The sequence below is a fragment of the Bos taurus genome, chromosome 6, assembly GCF_002263795.3.
Source record: "Bos taurus isolate L1 Dominette 01449 registration number 42190680 breed Hereford chromosome 6, ARS-UCD2.0, whole genome shotgun sequence".
Classification (NCBI taxonomy): Eukaryota; Metazoa; Chordata; class Mammalia; order Artiodactyla; family Bovidae; genus Bos; species Bos taurus.
Genome location: NC_037333.1, coordinates 103,181,552 through 103,207,908, shown reverse-complemented (window position 1 = coordinate 103,207,908; position 26,357 = coordinate 103,181,552). Strand labels below are relative to the sequence as shown.

Sequence of the window (26,357 nt, the reverse complement as noted above, 5' to 3'; positions counted from 1 at the left end):
GACAAGAATACAGACTCTGGAGCCTGAACCCCCAGGTAGAATGTGGGCTCCATCCCTCCCAGCTGTGTGACTTGAGGCAAGTCACTTAACCTCTCTGTGCCTACATTTCCTCATTTGGTAAATGGGGATGGCAACTGTTACTCCCTCTCAGGGCTGCTGGAGGACGCTGGAGTAAAGGGTGTGGTCAGAGCTACAGAAAGTCAGCAAGATGATTCAACAGCCACACAGAGTCAACCTACCCGGATGCCACCGCGCGGGGACCTCAGTGCTCGCCCTTGGTCCGCAGAACAGCTTGGCGCTTTTCCCTCTTTCTCCAAATGTGCTTCTTTCACTCCTGACCCATCGGTGTTTCCTTGCAGGGCCCTGGATCCTGTGGCATCTCCCCGGACCAGTGACGGAGCAGTAGAATAAGCACCACATCTGGAATTGTCCAGGCCTAAGCACGGCCCTGTCCAACCCTCAGCCAGACCCATATCCTGCTCCAAGGGCGGCCTGGGGCCTCTGGCAGTCGGTTGCCCTGAAATCTGAGTCACCTGCACCCCTCTTTCTCCTGTGTTCACCTGCTCCACAGTGCTTTTCCCCTGGAGATGCTCCTCTGCTCTCACCAAAGGCCCCACATCTGTGCTGCTCCCCAACACAACCTCCCCTTCCAGGGCTTGGATCCTTCTTAGAAGGTGTTCGTTCTCCCCGCTGAAGGTGCGGATCGTGTCTTCTTTTCCCAGGATGATATCATTTATCAGCCGTTTGTAACTGACCCCGAGCTCTGAAGTCAGTACACCGAGCTCCCAGTTTTCCAGGATGACGCGCTCCATCACACCTTTGGATTTTTGGATGCTCGTGGACATGCCTTTCTGGATTTGCCCCAGGAGCCCTTTCAATCTATCGTTTTCCTCTTCGAGCTCAGAAATCTTGCAGTAACTCTTCCCACTGCAGTCTTCAAGCTCAGAAATGACCTTCACGTACTGGTCCAGTTCCCTCTTTAAGTGAGAGATGTCTTCTAACAGCACGCTCTTATCCTGTTCAAGCGTGGATATTTTTTCCACATTTCTCTCCCTCTCTTTTTCCAGGGCACGCAGTTTTTGGTGGCATCTCTTCTGATCTCCCTGAAGCCTGGCGTTATCACTTAAAACGTTGTTTCTTTCATTCTTCAGTCCAGAAATGAGCTGATGAAACCTGCTCCATGCTCTCTCGAGGGCTCTCGGCGGCTGCGAGAGGTGGTTCCCACCATGCTCTGCGGGCCCCGCTGGAGGGCCCGGGCTCAGGTCAACCAAATCCAGCGTCAGTCCTGGAAGAAGGCTGCAGGTTCCCAGGGCCTCAGTCTCTCCCCGCGTAACATCTTCACCAGGCTCCCTGGGGTTTGTTCTCTCAACAAAACAAATATCCAAACCCAGGTGTGTCAAAGCCTGCTGAGGGTGCAGGACCCCCTGGCAGCTGCACCATCTCTGAGCAAAGCCCCAGGTTTCTCCCGCCAATGAGGAAGCTCTCCGTCCACACCCCCCACTCCCAAGCTTCAGAATGGAGAGGTGTTGGAAACAAGCCTCCATCTCCCTTTCAAACTCCTCTATTCTGAGTGCAGACTGGTCAAGGCCTCTACTTAGAGCCGAGGGGTGACGGGTGGCTCCGGCCTCCTTGGACCAGAAGGCCAATCCAGGCGATGGTGATGAACCTTCTTCCTCCAACAGGGAAAGCATTTCCCTGGCCTCACTGTCCTCTGAGCCAGGCTCCTCCAGGACATCCCTGAGACCCAGGCTGGACAGCTCCTTCTCCCCCTCTTCTTCCTGCCCTTCGTCCCCAGGGCTTACCTCTGGGGGAAGCAGAGCATTTCCAGACCACACAGGGTCTTCCTCCTTGCCCTAAACTCTCCTGATGGCTCTGCTCTGCTCTGTAAGGGGCTGGGCATCCACTGAAGATGGCCCATTGGTGCCCGGAGACCCCGAGAATGTGGCTGCGGGGGCCTCTTCCTCCTCTGATGATGATAAAAGCCTTCCTCCTCCTCCTTCTTCTCCTTGGAGGCCCCAGACATGCCCTTCCTCATGTCCCCACCTGCTCAGGAATTCAGGACCCTCCAAGGACACTGAGGTCTCCCCCTGCAGAACAAGTAGTGGAAGCTCCTGCCTGTGCCCAAGGCAGGATGCTGCGGCTAGGGGTTCAGAAGCCCCGGCCTTCATCCATGTGCCCTCTGGGGCCCTGACCCCAGCCTCCACCCTCAGATTCTCCCCGCTTTCCTGACCCAGCTGACACCTGACCCTGCTTTCTGCCTGCTTTCTGCCCGAAGTCCTCACCTCCTGCCTCTCCAGTCTCCACCCTGACCCTGGGGCTCCTCCTCCCGCTTTCCCAGAGTCTTTTCCATCCTCAGATCCTCTCCCGGGAATCTGGTGATGTGAAATGTGTGAGACCTCCTGGCCGAGGAAAGCAGTGCAGCCTCTTGGCTGGTGGTGGCCCCGGCCAGGGTGTCCTGCGGCGGAGGGAGCGGGCAGGGGCCGGGCCTCCAGCACCTGTTCGGTGTGCAGTGTTTCTGGAGGAGCTTCCAGGAGTAGCAGCAGCAAGGGAGCTGGGCCCGCAGCCCGGCCCTGGGGAGGGCGTGCGGACGCCTGCACACCGAGAGAGGACCCCTGGGCAGGCCTGGCTGTGAGCTTCTGCCCTGGAACCCAGGTCAGCTCCGCGGGGACCGGTGAGCCAGCCATGGACCACCCCGGGGGGCAGCCACGGATGAGAAGGAGAGTCTGGTCATCTGAGCAAGGCTCCGCTGGAGTAAACTAAGGATGGGAAGAGAAGAGAAGGTGTGAAGCGCCCCTCTCCCAACAGGGGCCCTCTCCACTTCTCCAGCTTCATCTCCCCAACCAGCCATATGGGTCTTCCTAACACAAGCAGGCCTGTGAGTGGCCCCAGTGGGCTCACACCCACTCTCCCCTCTGCCTAGAATGTCCATCCCCCTCCATCTCTCTCTCTCTCTCTTGCTTCACTAACGTCTCAGCTCAGAAAATACTCAAAAAGGACCCCCGGCCACTTCCACCACTGTCTGTCCATTGACCCCACTTGACCTCCCTCCATCGCACCCTCCACTCACTCAGATCATGTAGGATATTTGTGTGTGTGTTGTTGAACCACTCCCTACCTCCTGCCCTAGCCCTGCACAGCCCACGTGGGGCTCTTCAAATGTAAACCAATTAAATAAAAGTTAACACTCAATTCTGCAGTCACGCCAGCCACGTTTCAAGTGCCCAGAACCCACATGTGGTTCACGGCTCCTCTGCTGGACGGCACGGACATAGAGCAGGCCAGCGCCATGGGAGGCTTCAGTGGACACGCAGTGTAGACTATCTGCCCCCGAAGGCAGGGACCCTCGGCCTAGAACAGTCCAGCGCACACAGGAGGTGTTTCAGAGATACTTTTAAATGTATTCTTATAGTTACTTGGTGGCTCAGATAGTGAAGAATCCTCCTGCAGTGCAGGAGACCTGGGTTCAGTCCCTGGGTTGGGAAAATCCCCTGGAGAAGGAAATGGCAACCCGCTCCAGTATTCCTGCGTGGAGAATTCCACGGACAGAGGAGCCTGGTGAGCTATAGTCCATGAGGTCACAAAGAGTCGGTCACTAACACTTTCACTTTTTTTAAAAATATAAATTTATTTTAATTGGAGGCTAATTACTTTACAATATTGTATTTTACCTTCACTTTTCATTCAATGCATTTAACCAGAGAGGAGGACTGGGCCAACTCAGAGAATAGACCCAGTCTGGGAGGTGAAACCCGGCTTTGTTCAGTCTCACCGGGAGCCCTCGGCTCACCTGTGCCCACGACCCCGCCCCCAGCCCATGGCCACTCCCAGCCTCACCGCCTTTACCTGGCGGGCCCTCCCACCTGGCCTGCCCTTCCGCTGCCCACCCCTGGTTTCCAGTCTGTCTAACTCCATCCTTCCATTGGGGTCCAACTTTTCTATGAAGCTCTTCCCACCCCAGGGACTGCTCTCAGCTCTTTTCCACTCTGGACATGACACAGCACACCAGGCAGGGCTCAAGGCAGGAGGTGAGCAAATGAAAGTAATGCAGGAAGACCCCTCTCTCTAGGACCACATCAGGGCTGGTTGGAACCAGGCTTCCAACCCTTAGGGGATGGCATGGTGCAGATCGTGGGCTATGGAGACAGGACCTCAGTCCCTTCCAGGGCTGGGAGGCCTTGGGAAATCATAGCCTCCTCCTCTGCAGAACGAGGGGGTCATGGCTTTTGCCCCACAGGTGGTAGGGAGGTTTCAACAAGATGAAGTTTGCTATGTGGCAGCTGGGCCCATGCACACAGCTGGGGCTCCCTTCCTGCCCACTCCTCACCTGGGGCTCAAATCGCCCTATCAATTATTTCCAGAATCTTCTTCCAACCCCGAGCTTCTTCCCCTCCCTCTCCCACTTCCTGAATAGTGGTCACACTGTGCAGCATGCACAGCAGGGCTCATCAGACCCAGCTAGCACCCCAGGCATGGAGAAAGCCACTGGCCTCACCTGTCCACGGTCAGATCCTGCAAGGTCTCTGGGGAGCCTGTTCGTGGTCTGCGGGCTGGGGACCAAAACAGGAGGGCCTCGTCCAGCCCGGACACAGCCCCATGCATGGGGCCTCTCGGAGGACTGGCCTGGGAAGTGACAGCAAAGAAAGAAAAGAAGGAAAGTGAAGTCGCTCAGTCGTGTCTGACTCTTGGCGACCCCATGGACTGTAGCCCACCAGGCTCCTCCATCCATGGAATTTTCCAGGCAAGAGTACTGGAGTGGGTTGCCATTTCCTTCTCCAGGGGATCTTCCTGACCCAGTGATCTAACCTGGATCTCCCGCATTGCAGGCAGACACTTTATTGTCTAAGCCACCAGAGAGGAGACCCTCCCGGGAACTTTTCGGAGAGTGTCACCAACAGCAACATCTGCTGTTAGGGTGAGGGAGTATGTCTCGTGAAGGCCTTTGAGCCCCCAAAGGTGGCCTCATGGTCACCACTGCCTGTCTGGTGAGGAACCCAGCTCAGTGATGGCGAGTGACCATCCATTGATGAGCAGCAGAATCGGGTCTGGGAGCCACCTCCTCTGACCACAAAGCCCAGGACACCTCCCTCAGCCCCATACCCTCGTGGTCACGCAGGGTCATAACTCCCAGGCCCCAGCCCCACACGGAGTAGATGGAGGAGCTGATACCCAGGCTTCGCCAATGGATCCCGCTTGTTTCCCCAAGGGCAAACTTGACCTTGTCTGACTTATCTGCTCTGCTCCCCAGAAATGTGGAGGGGAACGGTCAGCTTTGCCAGTCAGCAGTACCACTGGGTATAACTGGCCTTATATGGAAATTGAACTTGACCTTGGAGGACTGTACGCAAACCACAGACAGCCAGGTGGACACCGTGGCTCTGGGGCTCCCTGAGTGCACCGGCTTTTGCAGCAGACACCCCGGCAGCTACACCCGAGACTGTGAGTAAATACACTGGTTCCCATCAGCTTAGACAAGTGGCTTTCAAGCCTGGTTGCTCCCAGACCTCGCACCTGTCTCACACCTGAGCTGTCACTGGGGTGGGGCTGGAAACAGAGAAGCTCCTGGTCATCACACGGTCTTCTCCAAAGACAAATCCCTGAGGACAAATCCCCCTGAGAGGACCCTGCTGCCCAAGGCTGACACATGTGTTGCCTGCCTGGCACCCTTCTGAGGGCTGAGAGAGTGAGCCTAAATGTTGGGTTGAGCCTGTGTCATGGACCTCGTCGTGGGCATTGTGGAGGCTGAGCCCACTTTTCCCAGCTGGGTGGCAGTGAGCAAGGGACTCTACTTCTCTGAGCCTCAGCTTCCTGTCTGCAGAGCAGGGACCACCACCCTGTTGGGTCATCAGGACATCGTAAGCGAGCTAGCCCATCAGTGGCTGTCCCTGAAGACCCCTCCTTCACGCACCTGCTGAGCCCCTCTGTTCAGGTGCCTCGTTGGGGTCTTGGCTTCTGCAAGCATCCAGCGCCTCCTCCCGGGGCAGGGGCAGCGATTCATCCTGAACATGGCCCAGGGCATCCTTGACGAAGACACAAGAGGTCAAAAGAGTGGTGGGTGTCCCTGGTTGAACTGCTCTCTCCAAGCCTGTCCCCATCAAGCCCTCCCAAAGACCCTAGGAGGGAGTTGGACCCCCTCCCCTGGTGAGGACAGCAGAGGGCACGTGGCCTGGTGGTAGGGCCCTGGCCCTGTGTGCTTGGTCCTGCCAATGCAACTGCCTCCTGTTAGCTCCCAGACTCCACTTAGCAGACGAGGAGCTTGTTTGTTCAGCCAAGCCACCCCCGGGTTCCCCAAGGCAGCATCAAAGGCTCCAGGCCCCTCCCCTTCCTGGGTGGAAGTTTCCTCTGTGTACACCCTCAGAGGTGGCACCTGCCCAGGGCCTCTGGGAATCCTGTCCCTCAACTTTCCACAGGCCCAAATGGCCAAAGCCAGCTGTCCCTGGGCCCTGCCCCAAAAGACAAGCAGGGATACATTTGTGGGGCTTCCCTGACCCAGCACACACCCCCTTCCCAGCCTGCGGAGCATGTGACAGGCAGCAAGCACCTGACTGCAGCTACAGCACAGAAGGCCTGGGCCCAGCAGAAAAACTCAGCTCCGGTCAATGTCCATGGGGCGGCGGGGAGTTCTCCTGCAGGTTCCCACAGCCCCGGGTACTTCTAACCCGGTTCTAATGGGTGATGCTTGCTTCCCACCTGCTTCCACACTAGACCCGAGGTCCTTCAGGAAGGAAACTTGCCTTCATTCTGTCTTCACCATCACCCCTACCAGGCACACACTAAGTGCTAAATAAATGTTTGACAGTGGATGGACAGACAGAGCCTGCAGGAAGGCAGGTGTTTCGAACTCAGGGTACATTTATTCAGCAAATATTTATTAAGCTTCTATATGGCTTCCCCTTATCAACTCATCTTCTTTCTACAGAAAAAGACCCAGGATTTTATTCAGGGGTGCGATATATCATCCAAGAGACTGCTGCTGCTGCTAAGTCACTTCAGTCGTGTCCGACTCTGTGTGACCCCATAGACGGCAGCCCACCAGGCTCCCCTTTCCCTGGGATTCTCCAGGCAAGAACACGAGTGGGTTGCCATTTCCTTCTCCAATGCAGGAAAGTGAAAAGTGAAAGTGAAGTCGCTCAGTCGTGTCTGACTCTTAGAGACCCCATGGACTGCAGCCTACCAGGCTCCTCCGTCCATGGGATTTTCCAGGCAAGAACACTGGAGTGGGGTGCCACTGCCTTCTCTGATCCAAGAGCCTACATTTCCCCAATTTCCCTTCAGTACAAACACAGTTGAGTAGATCTGCTGTGTGTGTCTTCTGGGAAAGCTTCTTACAGGAAACTGACTCAACTGAGCAGGGCTAACCCCACTCCCAGGCTTCCCTGGTGGCTCAGAGCTGAAGAATCCGCCTGTGACACAGGAGATATGGGTTTGACCCCCGAATTGGGGAAGATCACCTAGAAAAGGAAACGGCAACCCACTTCAGTATTCTTGCCTGCGAAATCCCCTGGACAAAGAGGAGCCTGGTGGGCTACAGTCCATGGAGTTGAGAAGAGATGACTTAGCGACTAAACAGGTAAGGAACAAGTAATGGGTCAGGTGCTTTTCTAGGGGAGGAAGAAATGGAAGTGGACAGATGATGCCCCGTGCCCTCCTCACCTGTCCCCAGGTCCTCACCTGCTCTCAGCAGACTCCTCCATTGACCCTTAACTGGATCTCCTGCTTCCCCTCCCATCCTGCCCACAGTTGCCAGAGACGACCCCTAAAATGCACTTGAAGAATTGATGCTTTTGAACTGTGGTGCTGGAGAAAACTTTTGAGAGTCCCTTGGACTGCAAGGAGGTCCAACCAGTCCATCCTAAAGGAGATCAGTCCTGAGTGTTCATTGGAAGGACTGATGCTGAAGCTGAAACTCCAATACTTTTGCTGAAGAATCTGCCTTCTTCCACTGTGAAGAGCTGACTCATTGGAAAAGACCCTGATGCTGGGAAAGACTGAGGGTAGGAGAAGGGGACGACAGAGGATGAAATGGTTAGATAGCATCACTGACTCGATGGACATGAGTTTGGGTAAACTCTGGGAGTTGGCAATGGACAGGGAGGCCTGGCGTGCTGCAGTCCATGGGGTCGCAAAGAGTCAGACATGACTGAGTGACTGAACTGAACTGAACTGACCAGAAACACCCCGCCTTGGCTCCCCCTCAATCCACTGTGCTGCAATCTGGCACAGGAGGCCATCCAGGGCCATCACCACCGCCCCTGCCCTGGCTTCTGCTCCAGCACCTCCTTGTCCCCTCCCCACCCTGGTTCCTGCCTGCCTCTGCACCTCCGCACACACTGTTCCTCCCACCTGCCTGGGAAGGGTAACTAGTCACCTGCCGCCTCCTCGCAAAGCCCTCCCTTCCCTTCCATACCCCACAGCAGCTGAGCACTCAATCTCACTGAAATGAAAACTGGGTTGGGTTGCCCTCCTGTTTCCAACCCTTCCATGCTTCCCACTGTGAAAGATAAAGCGCCCACGGGCCCGGCCCCGCCACCCTCATCTCAGCTCCCTGGATGGACCTTCTCCCACCTGCCTTGGGGCCTGACACCTAGTGCCTGCTGCCCGCTCCTCTCCTCCCCACACCTCGGCTCACCCCACCTGCTCCTTGTCGGGGCCTTCCTGACTGTCCCCCAAATGAAGCTCCTCCCTTCCATAGCACCCCATCCTCATACCCCAATTTGTGACCTTCCAGTTACTGTGTGACAGTCTTGTCTTGTTCTCCTCAGAGGCCCGGGGGAGTCTGGCCACACCTTAGAATCATCCAGAAGCTTTTAACAAGTATCTGAACAAGGCCTCAGCCAAGACCAATGAAAAGCAGAGGGGTCTGGGCGCGGCCCTGCTAGGCACTCAGACAGGCCCGGTTGACAGGCCAACAGGTCTGTGGGTGTCTTCTGCCCACAGACCTTGGGTTGTTTCTTGGTCTTCTCCACTGGCTTCCCACATGATCAGAACTAAACATTTTTGTCAAGAGCTTACAATCTCCATTGGAACTAGATGGAGACGAGGCAATGAAGGAGAGAGGGGGAGAAGGTAAAAGAGGAAAAGAGAGGGAATGGGATGCAGAAAGGGAGACCAATTCAAAGATGCGAGAACCAGCAAGAGAGGAGCAGAAGGAAGGAGGAGGGAACAGATGAAAGGGAGGTGGAGGGAGGTGTCGAAGGCCACCACCATTCTGCTCTTCATTTCTATTTGAATTTTATTCTAATACTCAAGTTGACTTTGACTCAGTTCTACAAATACTTTCTGAGTCCCTACTATGTGGCTGGCCTGGTTCTGGGGCAGGGACATAGCCATGGGGAACACACACAGACCTCTGCCTTGAGGAGGAGACCCAGGGGAGGACTCCTGAGAAGATGATGCCATACCCATTTCATGTCACAAGTGATGAAATCAATTCTCAGAGAGAGACAGTGACTTGCCCAAGGTTACACAGCACATACAATGGGAAAAGAGGACCAGAATTCAGGTCTCCGAACTTGATTCAGGTCTTCTCTCCGCCTTCCTGCCCCTCCCTGCTCAGTCTTGTCAGCCCTCCCTACTTTTCAACACTCTCAGGAGCATTTGCCTGTAACTTTATGTGGTTTTAGTTTTAACCTGCCAATATTTTGAAAAAAGAAAACAAGGAATACAGTGACATCTAGGCACAAATATTATAAATGTGTTAGACTATATCCCTCTGGGCTTTTTTTCCCCCTTTTCTATGCATAGATATTTAAATTCTTCCGTAAGTCTGTTTCTACAAAATGTTGACTTTTGCTTTGTGCATTTATCATGGGATGGTATCAGAAAACCAATTCCACAACTTTTGTAATTTCTACAACCTCTTCTGCAAAGCAGTGCTTTAGGGTCACCTTATTATAATCTCTTATGTAAGGAATGCCTTCACTTACCAAATCAGGTCCTTCTGATCAGACATTGGGGTTGTTTCCAATTTTTACCAACTATAAACAGTGTTGAGGTCCTTTTAATATTTAACAAATATTCAGAATCTTAAGGTTTTGCTCATTTGTATTTGTTTTACAAGTAATGGAACTGACCTTTATTGTAAGACCACTGGCCATCTGTATTACCTTTTATGTGACTTTTGCCTAGGTTTTTATTTTTGACATTATGGACACTATTTTAAAGCCTTTGCTCTCTATGGGAGTGAGTGACAAGTGTGTGACACGCACTTCTGCACAGATGCAAGCTCTGAGCAAGGAGAGGCTGCCTAGACTTGAAGGAACAATGATAAATTCTCATACCCGCAACCAAGGGTGCTCTATTCACACTGCTGGGGCTGAGAAGCTGACTGGAGTGTCCACTTTCCCTGAAGCCGCTGCCACCTGGAGTGAGGGGGGTGTTGGGATCTCAGCTCTGGGATGACAGCCTGACACTGACAGAATAAGAGAGTGACTTTTAATCTCTGTACAAGCCAACGTGTTACCCTCCAGGCCAGGCAACAGCCCTTGAGCTGTCCCCTGTGGCAGCGATCATCATACAAGCCTTTGAAGAGCAGGCTCACCTCTCCAGTCCCTCATGTCCTGGCATGGTGCTTGGCACATGAATGGTGTCTGGTGCATACTTGCTAAAAGCATTCAGACACATCTGCAGATGAGCCTTGCTCATCTTGCAAACCAGGCTTCCCTGGTGGCTCAGTGATAAAGAATCTGCCTGATATGCAGGAGATCACCTGCAATGCAAGAGACACGGGTTCAATCCCTGGGTCAGGAAGATTCCCTGGAGAAGGAAATGGCAACCCACTCCAGTATTCTTGCCTGGAAATCCCATGGACAGAGGAGCGTGGCACACTGCAGTCCATGGGATCATAGAGTGACACGACTTAGCAACTAAACCACCAACATCTGGCAAGCCAGAGTCCTTTTAAATTTCCTTTCCCCTGGGATCCTGAGTAAACTCTCCCTCCCCAAATTCCTCCCCAGGTCTGGACTTTGTCCTTGAAATGACTGTTTCTTCAGGGAACTGGGTTCCAAGCAATTTGCTCTAGAAACTGTATACTCTGTGATCCTAGGTAAGGCAAGTGTCTCCTCTGTGGGGTTGGGGACAAGGACACTGACCCCTACCTGGCAACCTCCCAGCATTGAGGAGATCCTGTTTGGGAAAGTGTTTTGTAAATATGAAGTAAATAAAATATCCTCTCATAAAGATCATCCTCACCATAATTCACACCATGACGCCCAGGGTCTTCAGATGTAAGTAACCAATTGGGAGGAGGGTCCTGGGTGGAGGTACCCTAATAATTTGTAATAATTTTCTCTATGACACCCACTTTCCAGGGGCTAGACCGCCCTCTGGTTTTCCACTTTCTATACCTCACTTCAGCATTGCCATCTTGGGGTGGTCCCTTTGGCCAGAAGCTTCTATTTGCCTTGGGCATGGAGCAAATATCTCCTTTGGGTCATCTATTCACTGAGTCACTTGCTCGCCAAGCATTTCACAGCCTCTGTCCGGGGGCTGGGATTTAGGGCTGAATGGTACCCAGCTGGTGATGATGAGGAAGGCACAGTTGTGGGGAGGTGGGCTTCCAAGTCTGGCACAGTGAGAATTAGGGCCCCCAGGGGCGGGTCATGTCATCATGGGGACACCAAGGCCAGAGTGAGATGACGTAAAATCAGGAAAGTCTTCCTGGAGGAAGTGGCATTCTCACCAAATGTAGAGAAAGAAGCAGGAGTTTACTGAGAGGCCAAGGGCAGCAGGTGGTGGAAGCCTTTAGACCCAGGGAAGGTGAGCAGGCTGGAGGAGCAGAGCCCAAGGTGGCTGGGCCAGGCTGGAGGAAGTGTTGTGCAGTGAGGCTGAGGACTGGGTTGGAGAAGCAGGGCCCTGAATGCCGTGGTTAGGAAGTGGAGCTGGAGCCCCAGCCGATGGAGCTGCTGGGGGCTCGTGAAAGGAGATCATTTGGGGGTTACACCATTACCCAGAGAAAGGCATTGAAGACCTGCTGTGGCTCTTAACCCCTTTGGGTCTAACCCTTTTGGAAATGCAGTCAGCCTTTGGGAATGCATACAAGCATGCAATGATCTCAGAACTCCAAGTGCAATTCCATACATGCACAGCTCCGGGCAAGGGGCAGACCAAGACCCTGAAGGACACACTCTCTGGCTTTACAGTGTGGTTATCAATACGTTGTAGCATTTCAACTTTAAAATTGCAGGCACTGCTCCTCCATGAGCTGGTGACTGGCTGGCACTTCAAAGCGCCCAGCGCCCCCTCTGGAGCATTTCTTCCTCTCCAGGTGGCCCTTTCTGACTCCAAGATTCGCAGAGTTGGGGCTGTCAGTGCCTTCTGAAAGGAGGACAGCCTGGAAGACTGTGACATACCCCGCGGCCCTAGGTGCATTCCCCTCCCAAACACCAAGGTCCCCAACAGCGACCCACAGACTGTCAGGCCCCTCCCCCTTCCTCTGCTGGCACCCTCTTGCCTTAGGAGGTCTTGTCATCCTATTTGGGCAGCGGTCTTGTCTTACTTCCCAGCCCCAGTACCGAGTTCACCACGTCATGTGGAGTGGACATCTGTTAAACGCTGACTGACCCATGGACCAGTAGTTACTGGAGGAGCAGAGTGTGGCACCCACCAGCGCATCCATCTGCCAGGGTGCAAATCCTTCCCCATCACTTAGTATCTGTGGGAACCCTGGGACTCTCCACACCTCCACTTCCTCATCTGTAAAATGGGAATAAGAGAGCACCTCCCTTGAAGGTCGCTGAGGGACAAAAGGAGTGGACAACAGATGCAGAGCACCAGAGATGGCATCTGGTGCAAAGATTCCCTAATAAATACAGGGATCATTTGGTACCCACACAAAGCTGGTGAAGAAGCGCACGAAGCTGGTGAAGAAGCGCATGAAGGAACCAGAACTGACAGTTCTGCCAGTCATGGGGCCTCTGTAACAATGCATCCAGTAGGTTGCACTGGACGTGTCCTCCAGTGTCCTCCCCAAACTTCCTAAGTTGATGTCCTAACCCCCAGGACCTCAGAACATGACCTGATTTAGAAATGCAGTCCTTGCAGACACAGTTAATTAGGGTGGGGTCATTAGGGCGGGCCTTAATCTGCTGTGACCAGTGTCCTTATAAAAAGAGGACATTTGAACACAGACACATATAGAAGGAAGACGACGAGACACAGGGGGAAGACGGTCAAGGAGAGAGGCCTGGAACTGACCCTCCCTCACAAGTCTCAGAAGAAATGACCCTGCAGATGCCGTGATCTCGGACTTCCAGGCTCCAGGACTGTTGTTGAGGTCTGTGGTCCTTTGCCAGGGCACTGCAGGAAACCCTTAGAGCACTTACCTCTCTATTTGACCAATAGGGAAATCGAGGCATAAAATTAAATGACGTGCAAGGTTCCCGGGGCTCCCAGAGGGCAGGGCCAGGCTCTGGATCCTCCAGGTCGGGGGACTTGGCCCTGCCTGTCTCCATCTGGGAGAACTGCTAATGTCTGGAACAAGAAGCTGATCATCCAGGTGCCAGGCCCCCTCGGAGGGACCATCAGAAGGGGATGGAAGCTCTCCTCTTGGAAGCGAGAACAAGCCACGCGAGAAACACACAAACCATGATGAAACAGACACCGACAGCCAAAGTAAGCCCTTGCCTATAACACTCTCCTAGACAAGCTGCTAGATTGCTAAAAGCCAGAATCAGTGGCTGTCCCATGACATTTTATACTGAAATGGTCCCCGACTTTTGTTCCATGTTTAAAGGGCTCTTGCATTCGTGCTCCAATGGGCTCTTCACTCTGACACACTTAGAAGGCAGAGAGCGCTGCTAGCCCTTCGCCCAGCAGAATCCACAGGGGTTAAAGGCCCCAAGTTCACAGGGTCAGAGATGGCCGGGAACCTAGAGCATCTGAGCCGCAGGCTGAAAGGGGCCTGGACCCACCCGTGGGGCCCCAATGATAAGAGACTCAGACAGTCTGTGGTCCTTTCTCCCTCTCTCCTTGCACTTGATAAATATCTACCAAGCTCCTTCCCATGTCAAGTGCTGTGCTGGAGCTGGGGTTGTGGCAGAAAACAGAGAGGACCCGAAGGATTCTGTGTGTGGGTGGAAGGAAGCAGGCAGGAAAGAAAGGCTGGTGAGAAAGAAGGTGGGGTGGCGATGGGGGCGACACGGGGCACCTCACATGGAGTGGGGGTTGGGTTCTTGCACTTGCGCAACCACAGAGGGTGACATGAGTCCAGGTATGTTTCCATGGGCTGTTACCATGCCAACCTCCCTGCCCAGGGCGGTCTTTCAGGATGACTATGGAAGCAGCCTGAGGACCCTGCCTTCAGCAGCTCACCCTGCGGTTCACGGGCACTTGCTCCAGAGAAGCTGGGCCTGGCACCAAGGATAGTGCATCATCTGGGCCTTCAGCCCAGGTCCCAGGAGGACAGAGGAGGAAACACTACCTGAAGGAGGCCAAGGAGGAGGAGGAGGCAAGGCCGGAGTCATCGCTGGCCGCGTGACAGCATGGTTGTGAGCTGAATTGTGTCGCCTAAAAGTCAAGTTCAAGTCCGAACTGCCCCCCCACCCCCCGCCAGCACCTGTGACTGTGACCTCGTTTGGTAACAGGGTCTCTGCAGATGCCCTAATGACCTCCCTACTAAGGGTGAGGTCATCCTGGAACAGGCCGGGCCTCGCCCACCCCACCTGCCCTTGCAGACTGACCTCCGGCCTCTGAAACCAGGCAGAGGTTCTCAGCCCTTTGGCTGAGAGAACCACACCTGGGGACAGCCCTGCCCGGAAAGCCACCACAGTGCTCTCCGTCTCCCTCGGCCCATGGGCTGCTGTGATGGGGGAGCTGGTGATCACAGGCCCTGCCCACTCCAGGGCCTTGTCAGCCTGAGTTTGCATCAGCATCTCCCGCAGATCGGAGGAGATAAATCACAGTCACATTTAACCGACTCCAGGGCTTCCCAGGGAGAAGGCGATGGCACCCCACTCCAGTACTCTTGCCTAGGAAATCCCATGGACGGAGGAGCCTGCTAGGCTGCAGTCCATGGGGTCTCGAAGAGTCGGACACGACTGAGCGACTTCACTTTCACTTTTCACTTTTCACTTTCCTGCATTGGAGAAGGAAATGGCAACCCACTCCAGTGTTCTTGCCTGGAGAATCCCAGGGACGGGGGAGCCTGGTGGGCTGCCGTCTATGGGGTCGCACAGAGTCAGACATGACTGAAGTGACTTAGCAGCAGCAGCAGCAGGGCTTCCCAGATGGCGCCCGTGGTAAAGAACCCGCCTGTCAGTGCAGGAAACGTAAGAGATGCAGGTTTGATCCGTAGGTCCGGAAGATCCCCTGAAGAAGGAACTGGCAACTGACTCCAGTATTCTTGCCTGGAGAATCCCATGAGCAGAGAGGCCTGGAAGCCTACAGTCCATGGGATTGCAAAGAGTCGGACACGACTGAAGCGACTTTGCACGCAGTGAAGCCTAAGCTCTTGGGACAAACAAAAAAACAAGAAAGAGGAAACCATGATGTAAGCAGTGTGAGTGATTCCATCCAATCTCCACTGGATGAGACAAGGCCATGAAGACGTGATGGTGAAGATGACGATGGTGACGGTGACAATGATGCGACAATCTAAATCCTACCGGGTACCAGGCTCTGTGCCAGGGCCTTCCCAGCACTTTCTCATTGCATCCTCACAATCACACTAGAAGCAGGTCTCAGTATCGTTCCCATTTCACAGTTGAGAACACTGAGTCACAGAAAGGCTTAGTAACCTGCTGGACTTTATCGCCACTGGTAAGAGAGAGAGCTGAACTGCTCTGTCCACTTGGGGTCCCACCTGCCACTTAAAGCACGAGCCTCGCACCCCAGTGCATGTGGTTCCCACGTTTAAGGATCAGCATTTTCTATTTCACAGGCCCCTGCTCCCTCTGCTACTCATCTGATAATGGGCCAGCTTCTCCCAATGCTAGAGGCAAAAATGGCTGGGGACCACGCTTGATGGGCAATTCAGGGAATTTTTGAGAGACTTTTGACTGGGCACCACAACCTCCAGCAAAGTCTTGAGAGCATGAGCCCCTCGAGAGATGTAGTTCTCCAGTTTCTTGAGATTTTTCAATGATAAGGCCTGAAACATCTAAAAAGTCACAGATGTGTGTCAACAAGGGGCTTATAACTGATGGCACCCAAACTACTGAATGCAGCCACTGACGCTGCACCAAACTGCTCAGGATCCAACTCCGGCCCCAGGGTCCCAAGGTAAGGACAGCATCTTGGAGTCACCGCCCTGATCTGGCCCGTGTCCCCTTGCTGGCCCTGATTCTTTGGAGACCCTCCTGGGTCTCAGTTTCTCCATCTAGTCAGTGGAATTGCACCTGGCTTGCAAGGCTGCTCTAAAGATTAAATGAGAGAATGTAAAACGTACAAAATATTTACTCATCACTAAAACATTTAGGTATTCAGCCTTTCCCTTAGATAAAAGAGAAAGTAGCAGGGCAGAGAGATTGGGAGAATAAAGGATGTAAACTAACAGCCTAAATTAAAGTCTTACATTTAGGAAAATTACAGAAAGGATTCTAAAGGAGAATTTTCATCTCTACACCATTTATTTTCTGAAATTACAACAAGGTGCCAACATCAAAGGTACACTGTTTTCCTTTTATCTGATGAACTTAATGGAGGAAGAACGAACAGGACACGCAGAGGTGACACTGGCAGGATGAAGTACGAAAAAGAGAAACTAAGCACAGACAAACTCATTACTAAAACCATCTAGGCAGGATACATGTCATGATCTTGAGGAAACTCAAGTTCCAGTTAATTTGAAATAGACTGTCCAGGCCAGAAGATAAATGTGATTTTTTTTTTCCCAATAAGCCATCTTCTTTGGGCAAAGGTGGCTTCCTGATTTTTCCTTAAATGCAAATCGAACCACTGGGATCTTGATCTCTTGGAGGGAGCTGACTTAACTCTCCCTTTACAGGCAAGCAGCCTCTTGCGGGAGAAACAGAGCACCCTGGACTCACATGCAGCGTGGATCAAATTCCAGTTCTGCCTCTTCTGAGCTGTGTGACAACAGGCCAGTGCACTGCCTCTCTGAGCCTCAGCCTCCTCTGTGGAGTGCGGACATTCATAGTACCTGCTTCACAGACTTATGAACATTAAATGATGCCTTTGAAAACACCGCAAGGTGCCAAGTACATGGCAGGAGTATTATTAAACACACATTTTGCTCTTCTAATCAGTTAGATGATAACATAAATGTCCAGCCTGCCCTTGGCTCCAGAGCTTAAGAAACTTAATCAGGGTCACACAGCTAGTAAACAGGAGAACTAGAAAGGGGCCCAACCCTGCATATTCTCTCCTGCACCAGCCTTGGGGGTCTCCTGTGTGCTGCTGCTGGGGCTGCGGCTACGGAACCCATCTGACCTGGACCTGCCCTCGACGGGCTCACAGTCTAAACAAGCAGAGATGAAGATGCATATACAGGACCACCAGGCTGGGAACCGTGGTCACCTTCGGAGCTGTGAGGGAGGTGGGAAAGGCTGACTGCTTTCCCAGGGAGAGGGTGGATTGGGGAGGCAGGAGCACAGGACAGTTACTTCACACTACACGTGGAAGAGAGCACCTGGGGCCTGGCACAGGCGGGGACCCATGAACTGTCGGATAAATGGACGTACAGGAGACAGATGATGAAGGATGAAAGGTAGCTGGTTGGCTCCCTGGAGAGTGTTGGATGCAGAGATAGAACAACGAGATGGTCCGGTGAATAAGATGATGGAGGGTGAGTAGAAGAGAGCATGGATGGGTGAACAAGAGATAGGGTGAGTGGATGGAAAGGTGGATGGGTGGCTGAGCAGGTGGACAGATGATGGGGAGGTTGCTGGACTGGTGAACGGGTGAGTGAAGTTGTATGGGTGGACCGGTGACACCAGGTGGGTAGATGGGTGGATGGAATGAAGGAGGGATAGATGGGGATGGTGGTTTGGAGGGGTGAATGAAGAGGAAGACTGGGGAATGAAGGAGTCCATGACTTGACTAAGTGGCTGGGCGAGAAAGTTAAGAGGAAAGTAGAAAATCACTCGCACCCTGGGTTGTGGTCACTTACCAGGCTACGGGGACCAGTGGGGGCCTTGCTGAGCGCTCTCTCCCCGGGCGCCTGGGCTCCCAGTTCCCCCCGCAGGCTCTCGTTGTGCTGGGTGAGCTCCTCCACCTGGGCCTGCAGACCGATCTCCGACAGCTTCAGCCCATAGATGCAGCAGCGCAGCTCTTCCAGCTGCTCGCGGAGCCGCCGCTCGGTGGCGCGCTGCTCCCGCAGCCGGCGGGCCGCCTGGTCCCGCTCGCGCTCGCCGCGCTCGGCCCTGGCCCGCAGCGCGCGCAGCTCCGCAGCCCCTTCGGGGGCGCCCCGGATGTCGCCCGGGCCGGAGAATCGGGGGCCGCCGGGGTTCGGGGTGTCCAGCTCGGCCAGCAGGAGGCCGGCGGCGCGACAGAGGCGCCGCACGTCCAGCTCCAGCCGCTGCACCTGCGCCCGCAGGATGCGCTCCTGCTCGCGCACCAGGCGCAGCTGGCGCCGCTGGATCCGCCTGCCGCGCTCCAGGGCCGAAGCCTGCCGCCCCAGCGCCGCGTCCTTGCGCCGCAGCCGCTCCCGCAGCCGCCGCAGCCGCCACCGCTGCCGCTGGGCCGCGCGCTCGTTCTCTCGAACCTACGGGTTGGCGGTGGAGGAGGGCGTCAGGAAGGCGGCCCGGGGTCTCACCGAGCCTGTCTTTATTTGAAACTTCGATATTTTGTTGTTCAGCGTGCCTTTTCTTTTCGCATTAGTTTTTGCATTAAAATATTGCTTCGAATATTATTTATCTCAATGACGGTTACTGGCGCCCTCTTAAATGTTGCCCAGGACGCAAGTGCCTTCCTTCAGGTCCCCTTGAGCTCCAAGGACAAGGACTCAGGGAAACTTAGTCAGGATGGGGACGGGCTGGTGCACACACAGTGGTTCCAACACGGAGTACCCCCACACCAGTTTGAAAAGAGCTGCCACCTGGAACCCCCTGAGTGTCGCTTCTTCCACGCCAGAACCTCCCAGACTTCTCCGTTGCTCAGTGCCTAAAAGGACCCTGCCTGGTCCAGTAAGGGTCAGCTGAAAACCGTGACTTCTGGCTGAGACAAGATCAACAGTGTCACAGCAGCCATTCCTTACTGTGAATACAACCCTGAGCTACTGAGAAATGACCTGCTGAATGTCAATCAGCTAAAAGTCACTGATCCACCACGTGTCTGTCTCAAGGATTTTTGTTTCTGCATGGCTCCCTGCCTATCCGAGAACACACCTCCCTGTTCTTAAATCTTGACCTCCCAGACCCATGGGCTGTACTCTGGACCAGGGTGACCCACTCACTGCAAAAAACAACAGGGTCCTGGCCTAATAGTCACAATTAATTTATGCACATGGGTAGACTTGCCTTCCTGTTAAGATCTGTTTCAACTGTTAGTGCCTGCACATATATTTCTTAAGAGCTTGCAGAAGACAAAACAAAGAAGAGCAAACGAGAAACAGGAAACCTGAGAACAGCTTGGCAGGCTTTACTTTCAGGGGAAATTAGGGCAGAAGAAACTGGAGTTAGATTCCCTGCGAGGGCTGCCTGATGGTGCGAATCCTGTAGTCAGTGATGCTCAGAGCCCAGAGCTCCGTTACCTAGAGGGGTCTACCTCGACCACCTTTGGGAGTGACCACAGGTCGCCACAGAAATGAGGCGTCTTTGTGTGCAAATAATTACAGCAAATATAGTCAACAGTGGGGCAAATTGTCATTTGGCAGATATCAGGTACACAGGGCAGAGTTCACACGCTCCTGCAAACTTGCTCTGAAATGCAGATAGCTCCAGGCAGAGGGGGAGGGTTAGCATCTGGGCTGGGCTGAAGCTGGGCCGAGTGGTCTCCGAGGGGGCCCTGAGCCAGCCCCCTCACCACCGTGAACGTCTGCCCTTCACCTGGAAACAGTGTTTTGTGACAGGACGTTCCCAGGAGCATCTTGGTGACAGGAGAACAGAATGCAAGGCGTTCGGCCACAGAGCTGCAGGTCCTGCAGTGTCTGGAGCTCACTCCCAGCATTTCTCTGGCTTGTCACCCTCACTTCTGTCTCCCCATCAGAGTATGAACCTCTGGTGATTGCAGAGCTTTGCATATGTTTTTCAAATTTATTTTACTTTTCTGGCCACACCACGAGGCATGAAGGAATCTTATTTCCCCGACTAGGGATTGAACTCATGCCCCCTGCAATGGAAGCACAGATTCTTAACCACTGGACCGCCAGGGAAGTCCCAGGACTGTGTATGCTTACCTGGGAAATCCTACATGTATATAAGGCTTTATTACAGGATTTTCTACAAAGAGATTACATGGTTGATGGCAGGAGCCCACACAACACCACTTTATCGCGGGTTAAAAAGTCCTGGATCTTGATGATGATGGCTTGTACCCAAGAGGATAGACTCAACTTTCTGCACCTAAATTTCAATGTAAAGGGAGAAAGCAGCACTTGCGTGTCTCCCTGGTATCTCAAAGGCTAACATCGATTTAATTGAACTTCTTATCTTCCCTGCTTCACCTCTATTTCCTTTAAAAGCTAATCGATCTGGTGTTTTTCAAACTTTTTGGACTGCCTCCCACAGTAAGAAACATCTTTTAAGAACGTGGCCCGTTACACACGTGGCAGGCGTTGACAACTGAAACAAGCTTCACAAAACAGCACTCCCCTTCACACACATGATGCCCTTTCATATTTCCTAGTCAATTCCATCTTTAAATGCTGGTTGCAACATACAGAACTGATTTCACAACCCACTGGCGGGAGTCAACCTGCAATTTGACAACTGCTGTGCTCGCCTGCGAGTAGCAATTTGCTAAAAGAGGATGCCTCTCAGGATCTCTGGGTCTCTGCCCACCAAGTCTCTGCTCTCCAGCCTTCGTTTTCTCTCCCCTGGAACACTTCAATAAAGACTAGTAATTACAAAAGCAACTAGTGCTATTTAAATGCCTACTGTTTTGAGTGTTTTACACATATTAACTGATGCTGAAGCTGAAGCTGAAGCTGAAGCTCCACTACTTTGACCACCTGATGTGAAGAACTGACTCACTAGAAAAGACCCTGATGCTGGGAAAGACTGAAGGCAGGAGGAGAAGGGGACGGCAGAGGATGAGATGGTTGGATGGCATCACTGACTCGATGGACATGACTTTGAGCAAGCTCCAGGAATTGGTGATGGACAGGGAAGCTGCAGTCCATAGGGTCGCAAAGAGTCGGATACAACTGAGCGACTGGACTGAACTGAGCTCTTTTAAAGTGTGTGTGTGCTTAGCTGCTTAGTTGTGAATGACTCTTTGTAACCCCATGGACTATAGTCCACCAGGCTCCTCTGACCATGGGATCCTCCAGGCAAGAATACTGGAGTGGGTTGCCATTTCCTACTCCAGGGGAATCTTCCCGACCCAAGGATTGAATCCGTGTCTCTTGTATCTCCTCCACTGTCAGGTGGATTCTTTACCACTGCACTACTGGGAAAGCCTAACTCCCTTAAACCAGACAACAAGTTAGGAAGGTTGGTGCTGTATCGTTCCCATTTCACAGATGAGGAAACTGAGGCCTAGAGAGGTTAAGTCACCTGGCCTACATCACAGAGCTTGTGAGTGGCAGACCAGGGTTTGGCGCCAGACATCTGCCTCCAGAGCCAACCTTCCCTTAACCACCCACTTCTCCAGTTATGCTCTAACTTGCCACCTCCCTACACCATCTCTCTTTCCCATTTGATTAGAGTGATATCCCCGAAACCCTGACTTGAGCCTCTCCTGCTCAAAGTCCTGCTCCCCCTTGGCTTCCAGACTTTGGTTCACGCCATGGTTCTGACAACTTGTCCTCCTTGGGACCCTCCTGTCTCAACTCCTGGTCCTGCTATGCTCTTCCGTACCTCCGTGCCTTGCCCAGGCTCTTACCCACCCTCGCATGCTGTTCCCCTAAGGCTCAACTCACAGGGCCCAGAAAGCACACTGTTGCCTGCACGTTTCCTCATGGCTCCATCACCCGGTTTTGGAGTTACTTGTTTCCCATCTGTGTCCCCGCCCACAAGCCAGCTCCTGAAGGCAGAGACCTGGCATCAGTCCTTCTCCTTGTCCTTAGACCAGAGCTGGCTCCCCTGATGTCAGGCACCAAGCCCACAGAAATGAACCTCTGGCCAGAGCTCCTAGTGGGTACACAGCTCCCACAGGCCACCCTGTGAGGGGACAGGGCAGGATGCGAGCCCCATTTTACAGATGGGACAGTTGAGGCCCAGGGAAGTCACGTGACCTTGCCCAGGTCCAGTGGCCCCTACCTGCACTGCTAGAATGAGGACCCCTCTCACTCCTCCTGTCTGGCTCTCCACACCCTCCCCATGGTCTATATTCAGGCGCAGCTGCTGCCACGAAAAAACCCATAGGGTGACTCTGCTGCGACAAGAAAAAAGTGCCAGAAAGAAGGAGGAGGGGCTGTGTACCTGGCTGGCCAGCTCCCCCTGCAGTGCGTCCAGCTGCTCCTGGGCCCGGAGAGAGGCGCTTCGCTCCTGGAACACGCGAGTGCTCAGCTGGTCCACCTTCTGGAGGAGGTTCCTCTCCGACAGCTCCAGTTCCTGAATCCTGCGCATCGAAGCAGCAAGGCGCTTACTCAGTGTTGAGTCCTGCCTTGGCCACAGGTGCGAGGCCTTGCAACAAGGCCACAGCAGCAGTGCCCAGAACCAAGGACGCCTCCGAGGCTAATTGAGCCCCTTTGTAACTAACTGTTGCCAAAAAGCCCCTTGATCATCACTAACAAGCTTCCTGACTCCCAGTTAGGCAAAGATGCCCACTCCAGTAAACACACTATCACGCCCCAACCAGTCACCTAACACCAGCCTTCCAGCAGCAATGGTCTTTGTCTTGAGGCTATAAACATTGGCCATTGACCCATGAAAACTGTCGACTCTCCCTGGCCCATCAGGATTTGTAGGCCCTCTGCACTCACAGTGATCACTTTATACCTGTTCTTTGTTCCTAATAAACTCACTCTTTTCTGCGGTACTCCGTGTCTGGAAATTCTTTTCCAACTTGTGCTCAGACTGCCCCAACATTCAGGATGCAGTAAGCGTGGCCTAAGGTTTTCACAGACACTGGGATCATCTTTTTTTTTCCTTCTGTTTTTTGGTCAATTTGATATTCAGACAAAAAAAATGACATTTTATAAAACATTCATACGTATCTTTTTCAAGATAATCTAAAATAGTTTGGAGACATCTTTTGAATAACAAGGCACCAGGAACCTTAACAGTGTTCTCAACCCTTCAACCCTAAACCAGTAATTCCCAGTACAAGTCATACCAATGAAGGACTGAGCCCGAACCAAACATCTGCATTGTCTCAATTAATCCTCATGTGATCAGCCTGAAAGTAGGCTCCTTTTCTCCTATTTTGCACATGAGGAAACAGGATCAGAGAGGCCGGACAATTTGCCCAAGGCAATGGCACCCCACTCCAGTACTCTTGCCTGGAAAATCCCATGGACGGAGGAGCCTGGTAGGCTGCAGTCCATGGGGTCGCTAAGAGTCGGACACAACTGAGCGACTTCACTTTCACTTTTCACTTTCCTGCATTGGAGAAGGAAATGGCAACCCACTCCAGTGTTCTTGCCTGGAGAATCCCAAGGACGGGGGAGCCTAGTAGGCTGCCATCTATGGGGTCGCACAGAGTCGGACATGACTGAAACGACTTAGCAGCAGCAGCAGCAGCAGCACACAGCGTTATAGAGTCCAGGCTGCATGACTCCCAAAGTTAAAAAATCACTCAGTCATGTCCAACTCTTTGGGACCTCATGGAGTGTAGTCCACCAGGGTCCTCTTTCGGAATTCTCCAGGCAAGAATACTGGAGTGGTTGCCATTCCCTTCTCCAGGGCATCTTTCTGACCCAGGGATCAAACTTCAGTCTCCTGCATTATACAGGCAGATTCTTTACCATCTGAGCCATCAGGGAAGCCCATGACTCCCAAACTCAGGCTCTAATCCTGTGCTCTGATGCTTTCCACTTGAGCTACAGTCTTGAAAATCTCTTCTAAGGAAATGATTAAAATGCAGAAAAAGTTTTTTGTGATTACAAAAACTCTGAATTACTTACAGAAGTGAGAAGTTGGAAATGACCTGTGTAATAGTTAGGGATGGCTAAGCCTCTGGAAGTCTTTTTTATTATCCCGAGGAAGTGCTGAAGTTGCATCATATGCAAAGTAATACCCAGGCTGGAAGTGAGCTCTGACCTCAGCTCCATAGACAGAAGAAGCACGTGTGAATGGAGGGAAGCCAAAAGGGAAGATCTGCCTGCTGGTCCCATTGAGAGAGGAGGAGCTACAATGACTCACTTGTCTGTCTCCTGCCTGGTATCCAAGTCCCTTTCATGTGCCAGTCTTACTTCTGGACTAGATCACCATGAAACCTGTGGAAAGTACATCTGCGGCCTATGTGGACAAGCTCTACCCATCCTCATCCTTCACCCAGCTCCACACCACATGACCTGCACCTCCAGGACAGACTCTGCTTCCCTGGGAGAGGACCCAGATTTGCCTGCTGGCTTTCCCACTCACCAGTCATGAGGCCTTAATAGGGCTCATTCACTACTATGACCCCCAGGATCTTCATCTGTAAGAAGTAACTGCACTTTGCTCTGGGAGTTGTTGCGATGATTAAATAAAATGATGCACTGTTATTAATGATCAGGCCAAGAGCCCCCTCTCCTACTCTAGTTTTGAGGCCCTGGGGGAAGGTCTCTAAAGTGACAGAAGGGAGGATGCCGTCTTGTATAGATTAAAATCATGTTCCTTCTAAAATGAACCAGAGGAATAGCGCTCATGCTTAGTCACTCAGTTGTGTCTGACTCTGTGCAACCCCATGGACTGTAGCCCACCAGGCTCCTCTGTCCATGGGATTCTCCATGCAAGAACACTGGAGTGGGTTGCCAGGCCCTTCTCTAGGGGATCTTCCTGACCCAGGGATGGAACTAGCATCTCCTGCATTGGCAGGCAGATTCTTTACCACTGAGCCACCAGGAAAGGTTAATCAGTCAGAGAGTTGGGAGGAGTACCTTCTGATTGATTATAAAATGTGGTGATACCTGAATGAGAAAAGAGAAGCCTAAATTTTTTAGTTTTTGAGACCAACATGAACTATTAAATCTGAGACAATATTTAATCCTGGTATTATCCCATTACTTACATTAAGCAGAAAATGACTAATCTTATTGCATCAGGCTGAATGGCCTCCAAATATAACCAGCATCTATGAATATAACCTTAAGATGCCAAAGAGACTGTAGATGTGATTATGTTAGATATCTTGAGATGGAGAGATTATGCTGGATTATCTGGGTGGGACTAACTGCAATTATAATTGTCCTCATGAGAGAGGGGCAGAAGGTGAGACCACGTGACCACTGAAGCAAGATGCTACACTACTGGCTTGAAGATGGGCAGAGGCCAGAAGCCAAGGAATGCACCTATAAATGCTGGAAAAGGCGGACACAGACTTCCCGCTACCCCGTGACTGTTGGCCAGTGAGGCTACTTTAGAACTTCTTCCTCCAGAACTGAAAGACAATGAATGTGTGTTGTTTGAAGGCAGAACATTTGTACTTATTTGCTTTAGCAGCTGTAGGAAACATTTTTGTTGTTTAGTCACTCATTCATGTCCTACTCTTTGCAATCCCATGGACTGTATGTAGCCCAACAGGTGCCTCTGTCTATGGGATTTTCCAGGCAAGAATACTAGAGTGGGTAGCCATTTCCTTCTCCAGGGGATCTTCCCAACCCAGGGATTGAACCTGCATCTCCTGCATTGGCAGGCAGATTCTCTACCACTGCACCACCAGGGAACCCCCTAGGAAACATAGACACTTAACAAATAAGAACTAGACAATGAAAATACCTTTTTCATTGATTCAATTCAGTCACTCAGTCGAGTCCAACTCTGCGACCCCATGAATCGCAGCACACCAGGCCTCCCTGTCCATCACCAACTCCCGGAGTTGACTCAAACTCATGTCCACTGAGTCAGTGATGCCATCCAGCCATCTCATCCTCTGTCGTCCCCTTCTCCTCCTGCCCCCAATCCCTCCCAGCATCAGAGTCTTTTCCAATGAGTCAACTCTTCGCATGAAGTAGCCAAAGTATTGGAGTTTCAGCTTCAATATCAGTCCTTCCAATGAACACCCAGGACTGATCTCTTTTAGGATGGACTGGTTGGATGTCCTTGCAGTTCAAGGGACTCTCAAGAGTCTTCTCCAACACCACACTTCAAAAGCATCAATTCTTCGGCACTCAGCTTTCTTCACAGTCCAGCTCTCACACCCATACACGACCA

At 52.6% G+C, this 26,357-nt stretch overlaps 1 protein-coding gene across 1 annotated transcript in view; it reads right to left on the bottom strand.

Moving 5' to 3' along the window:
- The window catches only part of C6H4orf50 (chromosome 6 C4orf50 homolog), a 147,689-nt gene that overhangs the window by 110,682 nt on the left and 10,650 nt on the right, over positions 1 to 26,357 (bottom strand). Inside the window, 5 exon segments of the mRNA XM_059887809.1 lie at positions 240 to 2,756; positions 4,493 to 4,620; positions 5,906 to 6,017; positions 18,068 to 18,661; positions 22,482 to 22,620. Of these exon segments, the coding sequence (XP_059743792.1) occupies positions 240 to 2,756; positions 4,493 to 4,620; positions 5,906 to 6,017; positions 18,068 to 18,661; positions 22,482 to 22,620 (3,490 nt within the window).